The sequence below is a fragment of the Stegostoma tigrinum genome, chromosome 12, assembly GCF_030684315.1.
Source record: "Stegostoma tigrinum isolate sSteTig4 chromosome 12, sSteTig4.hap1, whole genome shotgun sequence".
Lineage (NCBI taxonomy): Eukaryota > Metazoa > Chordata > Chondrichthyes > Orectolobiformes > Stegostomatidae > Stegostoma > Stegostoma tigrinum.
In genome coordinates, this window is record NC_081365.1 from 79,596,365 (window position 1) to 79,609,706 (window position 13,342).

At 41.6% G+C, this 13,342-nt stretch overlaps 1 protein-coding gene across 2 annotated transcripts in view; it reads right to left on the reverse strand.

Moving 5' to 3' along the window:
- Window positions 1-13,342, reverse strand: part of vwa8 (von Willebrand factor A domain containing 8) — a 354,489-nt gene that overhangs the window by 126,452 nt on the left and 214,695 nt on the right. For both annotated transcript variants that reach the window (XM_059650499.1, XM_059650498.1), the window contains one exon: window positions 6,776-6,927. In XM_059650499.1, the coding sequence (XP_059506482.1) occupies window positions 6,776-6,927 (152 nt within the window). The remainder of the gene's footprint in view (window positions 1-6,775; window positions 6,928-13,342) is intronic.

Genomic DNA, 13,342 nt, shown 5'->3' on the forward strand with positions numbered 1-13,342 from the left:
GGATTGATGTGGATTTTCAGACAAAATAGGTGTCCTTGTTTATAAATTTCAGAAAGATTACACACAAACATAGGAAACAATTAGGAAAAAATATGGTATGTTGGCCTTTACCACAATAGAGCTAAAGTATAAAAGGAAGGAAGACCTACTGAAATAATGTTCTGTGTAGTTTTAAAAAGAATGACAGATGATCTCATAGAAATGCATAAAATTAGATTCCCTACAGTGTGGAAACAGGCCCTTTGGCCCAACAAGTCCACACTGCCCCTTGAAGCATCCCACGTAGACCCATCCCCCTATAACCCACACACCCCTGAACACTATGGGTAATTTAGCATGGCCAATCCACCTAGCCTGCACATCTTTGGGCTATGGGAGGAAACCGGAGCACCCGGAGGAAACCCACGCAGACACGGGGAGAATGTGCAAAATCCACACAGACAGTCGCCCGAAGCAGGAATCGAACCCGGGTCCCCGGCACTGTGAGGCTGCAGTGCTAACCACTGAGCCACTGTGCCGCCCCTTCATACAAGCCTTGGGAGGAGAGAGAAAAACAAAGCTATATTCAAACTATTATTAGGCCAGTTTCTTCTGGCTGGAGATTTTACACTTAAGATTCATAGTTTTAGGATAATTGGTTGGTCATTTAGGACCGAGATGAAGAGATATTTCTTCACTTAGAAGACTGTGAATCTTTGGAATTCAATATCCCAGAGGTGTGGATGCTCAGTTGTTGAGTATATTTAGACAGCGATGAGTAGATATGTGGGAATTAAGGGTCACAGGAATGGATGAATGGAATGTAGTTGAGGTAGATAATCAGGTAGGATCTTATTAATTGTCAGAACAAGCTTCAGGAGGTTAATGAGACTAACTGCTGCTCATAATCATATTATGAGGTCTTGAAGATTTGTCATTCTTTATTCTAAATATAACTCCATCACAATTTTTATTTTGCTATAAATCTAGAATGCTTCCCATCATGATACACATTTAACTTGGGATATCAATTTAAGCGGGAAAATGCTAATGAAACAAGTAGCGAGGATGTAAAACATGCAATTTAAAAAAAAACATTCATGGGTTGTGAATGTCACTGTCTAGGCCAGTATTTATTGCCCATTCCCAAGTGCCCAGAGGGCAGGTAAGAGACATGTGAGTCAAGTCACATGTAGGCCCGACCAGGTAAGGATAGCAGATTTCCTTACCTAAAGGCCATTGATGAATGAGATGAGGGTTTTTTTTATTAAAATGACAATTACGTGGTTGCAATTAGGCTAGCTTTTTAAATCTAGACTTTTATTAAATAAATTTCACAATCTGCCATGACAATGAATTAGCACTCTTCATCAGTCTAGATTATAGCAATCTATATTAGATCTTCAAATAAAGAGAACCTATGTCCACTTTCCAAATGAGTGGTAAACAAGACAATAGGTTACTCTTAATGTCCCTCATAATTTTGTTCTTACATTGCTTTTCTGCAGCTCTTATTACTTTGTGTACACCTTTGCAGTTCGTATTATCTATCCCAGTCTGCAAAATCTCTACTGTCCTTTGCGCCATCTCTCATTCTTCTGTTGGCCAAGATTGTTCACTTGCATAATTTCTGCTGCTCGATCAAAATCCTGAAACTCCTTTCCATAGAGCATTGTTGGTGCATCTTATTCACATGGACTGAAGACGTTCAAGAAGGCAGTTTATGATCACCTTCTCAAGGACAATGAGGGATGGACATTAAAGTGCAGGCCAGCCAGCAATGTCCACGTCCATGTCCAATCAGTGAATTAAACAAAATAAGGTCCAGGCAGCAGCTTGCCTTGGACCTTCTCAAGGATAATTAGAGAGCAACAATAAATGCTGGCCCAACCAGCGAGTTCACACCAATCAGAATAAGAAACAGTTTTAAAGGAGTGCTAGGTACCTTGTTACTTAAGACGGCACCATGCCTGGCAATGTTATACACTTTTCACTGTGCCCCTGTGCTTGAGTGTACATGATGATAAAATCTAAAAACAAGCTATGTAATTTGATTAAAAATAAACACTTTCCTTTAGTCTTGCATTAAAATTCCAAGTATTCTTCTCACGCCATCAGCCTCCTTCATCCGCATCAAACAATGGATAACCTCATCCATTGTGCTGGGCCTTGAGTGGATATTTTAACCCAACATCTGGGCTGCTGACCTGTATTCTTTTCTCCAGTCTGACTATACCTATGCCTCTTTTTCTCTTTTGGAAAACCCAAATCAAGAGCTCATGACTCAAATTCTCTTTGGTCTCTGCTAACTCTCTATTCTTGTTGAGTGACTGATCTCAGCTAAAGAATTCCAAGTTGTTGTTCAAAGGATTTCACTGAGCATCCCCTAATGTTCTACTGAATACCAAACCTGGCTGCTATTAATATGGAAATGTGGCTAGTTTCAATGTGAAATTTCACGTTTGCAAATTAATGCCATGAAAGACCAGATTACTCCAAGTAGAACCGGCATAGCTGTGCTGCAGCTGTTTGCAGGTGTTGTAGATAGCCTGCAGGTGGCACTCTGCAACCAGAAATCATTTCAATTTATAACAATAGAGTAAGTTCTAACTTCGAAACTTTTGTGTTGTCCAACAGAGTTTAATTTTTTGTTGTCAGATTTTAAATCTCGCCGAACTTATTTCTAAAAATCCTCATTGCATCATAGATTTTTTTTTAAAATGAGTACAAATTGCATTCTATATCAAACCTTTGGGTATATTTCCTCACTTTTTAAGGAGAGAGCCAATGATTTACAACTGGTCTCATCTGCAGACAGTGTGCTTTTAACAACATGTTGTTTCGTGTTATGTGAAGGATCGAAGTCAATGTGGTTTTGCCCCAGTGTAGATGGAGAAAGGTTATAACCCTCAATGGCTGGCTCAGGTACCCAGCTAAGCACAATCTACAGCAAGGATAGGTTACTTCGCAAGTTAACTGCAGAGGTTTATCTTCCACAAGTAAAAGCAGTCAACTGACTGGTTCACTAATTACCTCTTTTGCTGTTTCATTTACAACTGCAGCTGAAAATGGCCCACTATTCTTCACTCTGTTAATTCCTTTCAAATGGGCTGTTAATGTCTTGCTCATCTCCGGTTTGAACTTTCAAGTTGTATCAAACAGGTAGACTACATTTGAGGGGGTGGAGAATGGGGCTTTTCATGAACTTCTCTCTAAAAATTTATCAGCTTAAGCTATTCAAACGAATGCACTTATGAATATACAATCTTGGGACAGAGTAGGTTATTCAACCCCTCAAGCCTTCTCTGCCATTCAATAAGATTATTGTTGATCTCTTTGTATTTCTAATTCTACGTTCCCAAGTACCTCTGATAGCCCTGGATCCCCCTGATAAACAAGAATCCACCTCCACCTTAAAAAATATTCAATGGCCACACCTCCTGTCACCTTCCTCCTCCGTAGTTGTTCACATAGGAATATTAAACTCAACATTTTACTTTAGGTCTCATAATTTTTTGATTAGCAATGGTGTAATGGATACAGAGTTAACGTGGGTAAAAAGCATTGAAGAGTTCCATCAGCTGTGAAAATATTAAATGGGGGGGCAGGCTCGGTGGGCTGAATGGCCTCTGTGTGTTCCTCTGTTGCTCTTTTACAGCTTGTAAAATTTTTAAAAGTTCACCTTCACGCTCTTCAGAACAATTCTTATACAAGCTGAAAAAGGTACTTAGTCTTCATTCGAGGTTCAGGGGAAAGTTGAGAAATTTGATGCATGCAACTGAACTGGCTTCAGCATTATTTAGAAATAACACATCTTTTCACTTGAGAGAGCAATGGGCAATCTTCCCAAAGTACATGTGCATTCAAACTAGGACTTAGAACAGAGGTCAACTAGCTCAGCAAACTGCAAACACTTGACAGATCAGTTACAGTGCAAAGACGTTTTAAAGATATCTCAAGCCGCATATGGTACTAACTCCCACTGAGACAATAGATCTTGTTGAAAGCCCTTTAACTTGGCAGGATAATTCTCTTCCTTGCCATTTAGTAAAATATCACTCAAAGCAATGAAGGGTTTATTAAGAGACAGTAGGAACGAAGATGCTGGAGAATCTGAGATAACAAGGCACAGAGTCTTAGGAGCAATAGATCTGGATGAACTCAGCAGGCCAAGCAACATCAGAGGAGCAGGAAGGCTGACGTTTTGGGCCCAGACCCTTCTTCAGAAATGCTTTATTAAATATGGACAAGAGTATCTGGAACACACTCAATGTAACCAAATGGTCATCCACACAGTCAATATCATTCCAACAGGTCAAGTTGATTTAAATTCCCACTTCTGTTGCAAGATGCAGCAAAGCTACATTGTGCTGACATGTTATACGAACAAAATTTTAAAAATGTCATCCTTCTCAGGGGAATGTAAAGGATCCCAACGTGCTCTCTGAAGGGAAGTCCCTGGTGATTCCTGATTGCTTATACAGTATCTCACCAAAACTGAATCCAAAGCACTTTGAGATACCTAAGTGAAATTTCATCAACTTAACAATATTTAGTTCAACCAGTTACATCTGAGTGAAAATGCTTGGAGGGAATGAAGACTGCATTTGAAGACAAATACGTCTTGGATATCACAAAAAAAAACAGAATGGAGTGGTTGAGACAGTTAGCAAAGATGTAATTGTGGGAAGTTACATGGAATACAAAGGAATAGAAGAATTTATAGATAGGTCAAATGAAGTAAACAAACTGTCAAAAAATAAAGTAAGAAGAAAATTAAATAAGTCGTGTAGCATCCAGAATGAACCACATGGCCCACATAATAATTTATATGCACATTGATATTCAGTTCTTTGTCTTTTAGTCTCTAACACTGAAATCATATTGTGCGTACGAGGCATTTATCTTCTGTTTATGTACTTGAAGCATATACGTCCACTAGCCCTAGCACTGACAGTAGCAACAGCGTGTACTAGCTACAAGGTGCATTGCAGAAAATCACCAAGGTAGCTTCAACAGCAACTTCAAAATCTGCATCCTCCATCATTTAGAAGTATAAGGGCAGCAGATGCATGGAAACATCACCACCTTCAGGTTCCCTTCAAAGTCACACAGCATCCTGATTTGGAAATACACTGTCCGTTTACTGTTACTGGGTCAAAATCCTGGAATGCTGTCCCTTACAGTGCGGTTGGTGTCCCTATGCCACATGGACTGTAGCGGTTCAAGATAGCTCACCTCATCTTCTCATTTAGTTACAACAGCATTTATTGCCCATCTCGTTGATGCTCACATCACAGGACAAAATCAGTAAAAAGCCCTGAAGTCAGGCTTCTTTCATCAGCTGCTGGTAAAAATAAAGAATGGGAGCACATCATTAATATATTTTTAATGCAATGGGGTGGGGGGTCTGACAATGCTGGCAGTGGGTGATTTTGGGCTTACAGAATGCATGGCCATGGAGAGAAATGAAGTCCAGTCCAGTCAACATTTTTAAAAAAAGTCAATAAATCTGCTTCTGAAAAGGAGAAACTACTCAGGTACATTCATTGTAGGATCTAAAGCACTTCTTTAAAAATCCATTCATAGGATGAGGGTCGGACTCACATTTATTGCTCATCCGAGCTGCCCAGAGGGCAGTTGAGAGTTAACCACATTGCTGTGGGTCTGGAGTGACACGTAGGCAAAATTAGGTAAGGATGGCAATTCCTTCCCTAAAGGACATTAGTGAACCAGATGGGTTTTTCCAACAACAGACAATGGGATTCATCCAGATATTTATTGAACTCAAACACCATCATCTGCTGTGGCAGGATTCGAACTCAGGAACCCAGAACATCATTGGGCTCCTGGGTTAACAGTTCAGTGATAATGACCACCAGGCCATTGCCTCCCCTGGCAGTGATCACTTCATCTTCCCAATCATCTAACTGTTGCTGGTTCTCACAAAAGTCTCTAGAATGTTCGGAGCTTGGTCCTACTGGGCTGAAGCTCAGTGTCTGCAATCATCAACACAGTGAAACAGCACACTGGACGTGCCATTGCATATCACCCTATAACGCTCATCAATGCCAAACAAAGAAAGCAGGTTAAACATCAACATTTGATTCACTAGTTGACAGTTTCAAGTGTCAGAACACCAAATTGAGCCTACTCGCTCAATAGAAATCCTAGATGTTTGGTAGCAACAGGAAAACATCTACAGTAAACTTCACCCAAAGGATAATTAACACAATTCTCTGTCATCCATTTCAAGAAAAATACTTGTTTCTTCTTAGTTTAACAATAGCATTGATAAAAGCTGCACACTTGAGTGAAATTAAAGTCTAGATCACTTATTTAAGACATTCAGACAGAGAGGTGTATAAGTGACATTATTGCTGGCAATGTAGTTAACCCTTCATTGCAGAATTTCCACATGAGAATGGAAAATACTGATTACATCTTTATGCTCCAAACAGGTCTGCATGTCAAAAATGCCAGCATTGCTCTTATTTTTCTAGTTATATCAGATGATTGAAAAATGTCCAAGATTTGCAAAGTGCAATAGTTCAATAAATAGTTTTTGATACAAGGACAGACACACAAGCCCAGTGAAGAAACAAATACTTTTCTTTATTATAGATGATTTTCATAATGCCCAAGTTGAATTGGTTACTTAACAGTCTGCTGCATGACCCAAGATTATTTTAATCTTTTCAACCCTCAATCATTGGCAATGAATTAGCAGCATGTAGTAAGTGGAGCAAGAATATGGTGTTTTCAGTTCATTTAGAAGTTAACATATTGAGCTTACTCCTTGGCCAGCTGCACATTGGTAGGTTTGGCTCCTATTGGTATCCCATGCTTGTGCAGGGTGCTGATCAGGATTTCACGCATTTCGCCATTGTAGGAATCAAAATCAAACACATTCCGAACCACATTTGCGATTCCCTCTTTGGGGAATTTCTGGGGAGAGAGGTAGCACAAAGATAAAGTCTTGTAAATTTTCCGAGTGATGCATTAATTCTGAAAAACTGAGAGAGCTTTGACCTTTGATTTAGTTGATACCACAACTTGAACTACTTTCCAAGGAACAGACATGCATTATTTCTGGAAATTAGATATGCATTTTAATTAATGAGCCATTGATTTTTAGTGAACCAATCAGCATCACGATTAAAATTAGAAGCATTTACCTATTACAATATTAAGTGCTTAGTAGAAACTAGGTCAATCTGACAATATGGACTCTGTGGAGATATAGTGCAGATAAAATATCTTGGTAACATAATTCGGACCTGGATCAATAAAATGATAGCCCTAAGATCACCGAGAATGGAAAAAAAACAGCCCCTGCATTTCCGAGCTGCAGAGGGACATTTACTTCAGATAATAATTTTTGGGCAGAATTTATGGGCAATTTTTAAAAAATATGTCACATACCTGGCCGGCCATTCATTCATTAACTAATCAAGAACCAATTCTGCAATCCCAAACTCAACCGAATTACAATGTCCTCCTCTTCTGACTTGGATTTTTCAACAGACATTTTCTTACTTTCCGTTCAGTTTCTTTTTCAACACTCACTTTTAATCTACTTGTATAGGATCCCTTTTTTATTTATCACATCATACCTAATTGGATTCTAATTCATTCTATCTTTTTCGTTGAGGAGATTCTCAGTGCAACATTAACAAGGCATCCTTATTTTGCACAATTTACAGCAATTTGAGATGCAAATATAGTTCAAAATGAAAGGTGAGAGAAATAGTTCAATTCGCGCTGTTCATCATTCAACGTGTCACTGCAGTTACTTTGGGGAAACATATTTGATGAAACATATACCGTCAACATTGATATTCTACCAGATATCCAACAATACGAGTTTCATTTGTTGGTAACACACATTGACAAAAGTGAAGGTCATGCACCTCAAACTACGTGCCAGGATTCAAGCATATATTCTAGGTTGCCACATCAGTGCCATGGTCGGGGAGTCCTGCATTACCAGCTGCATTGGCTTTTGAGAAGACGTGAAACCAGAGTCTGTTTGCGCTTTTTTGTGCACGTAGAAGACCGAATGGTGTCATGTGAAGATACATATGGGCATAGTTCCAGGGTCCTAGTTGACATGCCTCTCTTCTCCAGTATCACGAACACTGTCATTGATCTCATTCCAGATTGTAAAACTTGCTTCACGACTGCATTAAGTGGTCAGCATACCTTGCTGACCACTTAATAAAAATGGCAGCATTGGTCTTTTTGTTTAGTGGTCAAGACCAGGGGATGTTCTGAGAGTATATGAAAATGCTGCAGGAGTGCAAGTTCATTCTTCATAAGGATTTTAACCAAATTTGCACCTGAAGGTACTCAAGCATCACTCTGACTATTTCTGCTAAGGGTATAACATAATGTACGTACTTGAAGTTATGAAAGAATCTCACATGTGGAGTGTTTGTCAACAGAGATGCTTCTGTTTGCAGTTGAAAACCAACACTTGAAATTGTGGTCATCGTGTTAGCTGAAACATACCTGACGTAACAACAATAAGTTCACGCATATAGCATCGAGGCATTTTATTACATTAAAGATGCTTTACAATAGTAGTGTAAAGCAAAATACCTTACTAAGTAACAAAGCTGTCAGGAGATACGACCAATTTTTTTAAAGAGGTATGTTATAATGTCTTAAAACAAAAAATGAGATGAAGTTGTTTCAGAAGGCAAATACAGAGAACAGTGCAGTACAGTACAGCAAAAAACAGGCCCTTCAGCCCACGATGTTGTGCCGAGCAATACTGAGACACATTTAAAAAGGTGTGCAAAAAAGAACTAAACTGATTTAAATCTCAGAGCCTCTGCAGAAACATTACAAAATACACGTCAACTCCCAACAAAAAACTTTTATTTAAAAAGGATTAACGCAGAACATGACACCAAGAAAATTAACTGCTCTTCAGCAAGTAGTGCCGAGAGTATCTCTGAAACCACCTGCAAACTCATCCAAAAAACAGCACTTCCAATACTTCGAACTGTGAGACTGACTTCGTTTGTGGCTGAATTGTTGGAGGTTAATACAAAGGATAGGATTTATGGACATTTAGAGAGGCAAAAATTGATTAGGGATCATTAGCATAGTTGTGTGTGAGGAAAATCGTGTCCCACAAACTTGATTGAATTTTTTGGGCAAGTTACCAAAAAGATTGATGATGGCAGAACAGTAGACCTTGTCCACGTTGATTTTAAGCCTTCAAAAAGGTTCCACAGTATAGACTAATTAGGAAAATTGTAACACGGGATTCAGGGTGAGCTTGCCAATTGGATACATAATTGGTTTAACAGCAGGAGACAGAGTGTCCAGGTGCAGGGTTCCTATTGAACCTGTCATCAGTGGTGTTCCACAGGGATCAGTTCTGGATCCTCTTCCATTTGTCATTTAGATAAATGATTTGGATGAGAATATAGAAGGTATGGTTAGTAAGTTTGCAGATTACGCAAAAATTGGTGGTATAGTGGACAGTGAATGTTTTCTAACATGACAGACATCTTGCTCAAATGGGTCAAAAAGGGGTGCAAAATGGCAGATGGAGTTCAACCTGGATAAATGTGAGGTTTGTTACAACAAACAAGCGTAGGACTTATACAATTAATGATAGGGCCTTAGGTAGTGTTATAGAACAGAGGGACCGAGGATGCAGGTACATAATTCTTTGAAGTTTGCATCATATACAGACAGGACGGTTAAAAAGAGATAGTAGGAACTGCAGATGCTGGAGAATCCGAGACAACAAGGTGTACAGCTGGATGAACACAGCAGGCCAAGCAGCATCAGAGAAGCAGGAAAGCTGATGTTTCGGGCCTAGACCCTTCATCAGAAGTGGGGGTGGGGGAAGGGGGTTCTGGAATAAATAGAGATTGGGAGGAGGCGGATTGAAGATGGACACAGGAGAAGAGGAGACAGACAAATCAAAGAGGTTTTAAGATGCCCTAGTGGGAGGGGACATTTTGAAACCTGTGAAATCCACATTGATCCTACAAAGAAGCAGGCATAGCTTGAGCCCTAGCAGATACCCCCTTTGTCTGTAGGAAGTGGGAGGAATTGCAAGAGAAGTTGTCGAGGGCGAGGGACAAGTTCGGCAAAGCGGATGAGGGTGTCAGTGCAGGGGTCAGGCCTGTGGGACAGGAAGAAACGGCGGGCCTTTAGGCCACCTGCATGGGGAATGCAGGTGTACTGGGTCTGGATGCCTGTAGCAAAAATGAGGTGTTGGAGACTGAGGGCTTGGAAGTTCTGGAGGAGGTGGAGAGCGTGGGTGGTATCACAGATGTACATAGGGAGTTCCTGGACCAAGGGGGAGAAAATGGAGTCGAGATAGGTGGAGATAAGTTCAGTGGGGTAGGAGCAGGCGGAGACAATGGGTCGACCAGAGCAATCAGGTTTGTGGATTTTAGGAAGGAGATAGAAGCAGGTGGTGCAGGGTTGGGGACCATCTCTAACACCTCTCTGTCTCCATCTCGGGCAACCAGCTAGAAACCGATATCCATTTCAAGCCGACCGACTCCCACAGCTATCTAGAATACACCTCCACCCACCCACCTTCCTGCAAAAATGCAATTCCCTATTCCCAATTCCTTCACCTCCACCGCATCTGCTCCCAGGGTGAGGCATTCCACTCCCGCATATCTCAGATGTCCTCGTTTTTCAAGGACTGCAACTTCCCCCCACCGACAGTGGTCGAGAATGGCCTCAACCGTGTCTCTCACATTCCCTGCAACTCCTCCTTCATACCCCGTCCCTGCAATAACAACCAGAAAAAGAATCCCCCTCATCCTCACATACCACCTCACCAACATCCAGATCCAACACATCATCCTCCAACACTTCTGCCATCTGCAATCCGACCGCACCACCAAAGACTTTTTTCCCTCCCAACCCTTGTTGGCTTTCCAGAGGGACCAGTCTCTCCGTGCCTCCCTTGTCCAATCTACACTCCCCCCCCCAGCCCCACCACACTGGGCACTTCTCCCTGCAACCGCAGGAAGTGCTACACCAGCCCCCTACGCCTCCATCACCACCATCCCAGGCCTCTAGAAGACTTGCCACAACAAGCAGATGTGCACCTGCACATGTGGTATATGTGGTATACTGCATCCGCTGTACGCGTTGTGGCCTCCTCTATATCGAGGAAACCAAGCGGAGGCTTGTGAACCGCTTTGCAGAACATCTACACTTGGTTCGCAATAAGCAACTGCACCTCCCAGTCGAGAACCATTTCAACTCCCCCTCCCATTCCTCAGACGACATGTCCATCCTGGGCCTCCTGCAGCGCCAAAACGATGCCACCTGAAGGTTGCCGGAACAGCAACTCATATTCCGCTTGGGAAACCTGCAGCCCAATGGTATCAACGTGGATTTCACAAGCTTCAAAATCTCCCCTCCCCCACCGCATCACAAAACCCACCCAGCTCGTCCCCACCTCCCTACCTTGTTCTTCCTCTCACCTATCCCCTTCTCTCATCTCAAGCCACACCCCCACTTTCTACCTAGTAAGGTCATCCTGCCCCCTCGACCTGTCCGTCCTCCCCGGACTGACCTATCTCCTCCTTACCTCCCCACCTAGACTCATCTCTACTGGCTTCATCCCCACCTCTTTAACTTGTCTGTCTCCTCTCCACCTATCTTCTCCACGATCCATCTTCAATCTGCCTCCCCCTCTCTCTCTATTTATTTCAGAACACCTTCCCCTCCCCCATTTCTGCCGAAGGGTCTAGGCCTGAAACGTCAGCTTTCCTGCTCCTCTGATGCTGCTTAGCCTGCTGTGTGCATCCGGCTCCATACCTTGTTTTCGCGGTTAAAAAGGGGTTTGGCTTGTTCGCCTTCATTGCTCAGTCCTTTGAGTACAGGAGTTGAGAAGTCATGTTGAGGTATACAGGATATTGCTCTGGGCTCTTCTGCAAAACTGTATCCATTTCTGGTTGCTCAGTTATAGGAAGGATATTATTATGCTGGAGAGGGTTCAGACAGATTTAAAAGAATGTTGCTGAGTTTGGAAGGTTTGAGTTCTAAAGAAAATCTGGATAGGCTGGGACTTTTTTGGGAGTGAAGGAGGTTGAGAGGTGACTTGGTTGAAGTTTATAAAATAATGACAGGTATAGGTAGAGTTAACAGTAATTGTCTTTTCCCTAAGATGGGGAATTTCAAGACCGGGGGGACACATTTTTAAGGTGAGAGGAGTGAAACTTAAAAAAGAGAAGAGGGGCAAATTTTTTACACAAAGGGTGATTTGCATGTGGAGTGAACTTCCTGAGGAGGTGATGGATGCGGACATAATTAAAACATTTAAAAGACATTTGGATAAGCACATGAATGGGAAAGGTTTAGAGGGATATGGGCCAGGAGCAGTCAGGTAGGACTAGTTGAGATTGGGATTATGTTCAGCGTGGACTAATTGGACCAATGGGTTTGTTTCCCTGTTATATGATTCTATGGCTTCCTCAGTACTGCATTGAAGTACCAGCCTACATTACATTATCATGGCTCGGGAACAGGCTCCAACCCATAGCTTCATGATTAAAGGTGACAGAGTGATGGATAGTATTGAAATAGATCACTAGATATCAAATAAAACCTACAACTGTCATTCTTTTGGTTGCTGCTCCAAACAGCTTCTTTTAAGGGTTTAATTTATGCTTTCATGCTAAAAGCACAATTTTCATTCATTCATTTGGTGTGGATGTTACTGGTCGGGCCACCATTCATTGCTCATCACTAATTGCCTTAAGAAAGGCTGCAATGACTTAAGTTCTTGAACTGCCACAGTCCTTGAGGTGTAGACAGACTCACAATGCTGTTCGGGAGGTAGTTCTGTGATTTTGACTCAGTGACACTGAAGAAGCAGCAATACATTTCCAAATAAGGATGATGTGTGGTTTAGAGGGGAGCTTGCAGGCAGTGGCGTTCCTATGTATCAGCTACACTTGTCGTTCTTTGATAGCTGAGATCATAGGTTTGGAAGGCGTTGTTTTGGTGATCCTTACCTGTTATATGATTAGAAACTCAAAGCCTTCTGAGAGGTTGAAAAAGGGCAGATTTCCTCTCAGATTTCTTGGGTGCAGAGCAGACGAAAATGGAATGACGATTGACAGCAAATTCAAGGAATCCAAGGAATCCTTTTCTGAAGAAGGGTCTAAGCCTGAAACGTCAGCCTTCCTGCTCCTCTGATGCTGCTTGGCATGCTGTGTTCATCCAGCTGTACACCTTGTTGTCTCAGATTCTCCAGCATCTGCAGTTCCTACTATCTCTGAATCCAAAATAGTGTCTTGTTTTCCCGTAAGCAACTGATTTTTTTCAAGAATTTAGAAACATAAGCTTGGGATTTTCCATT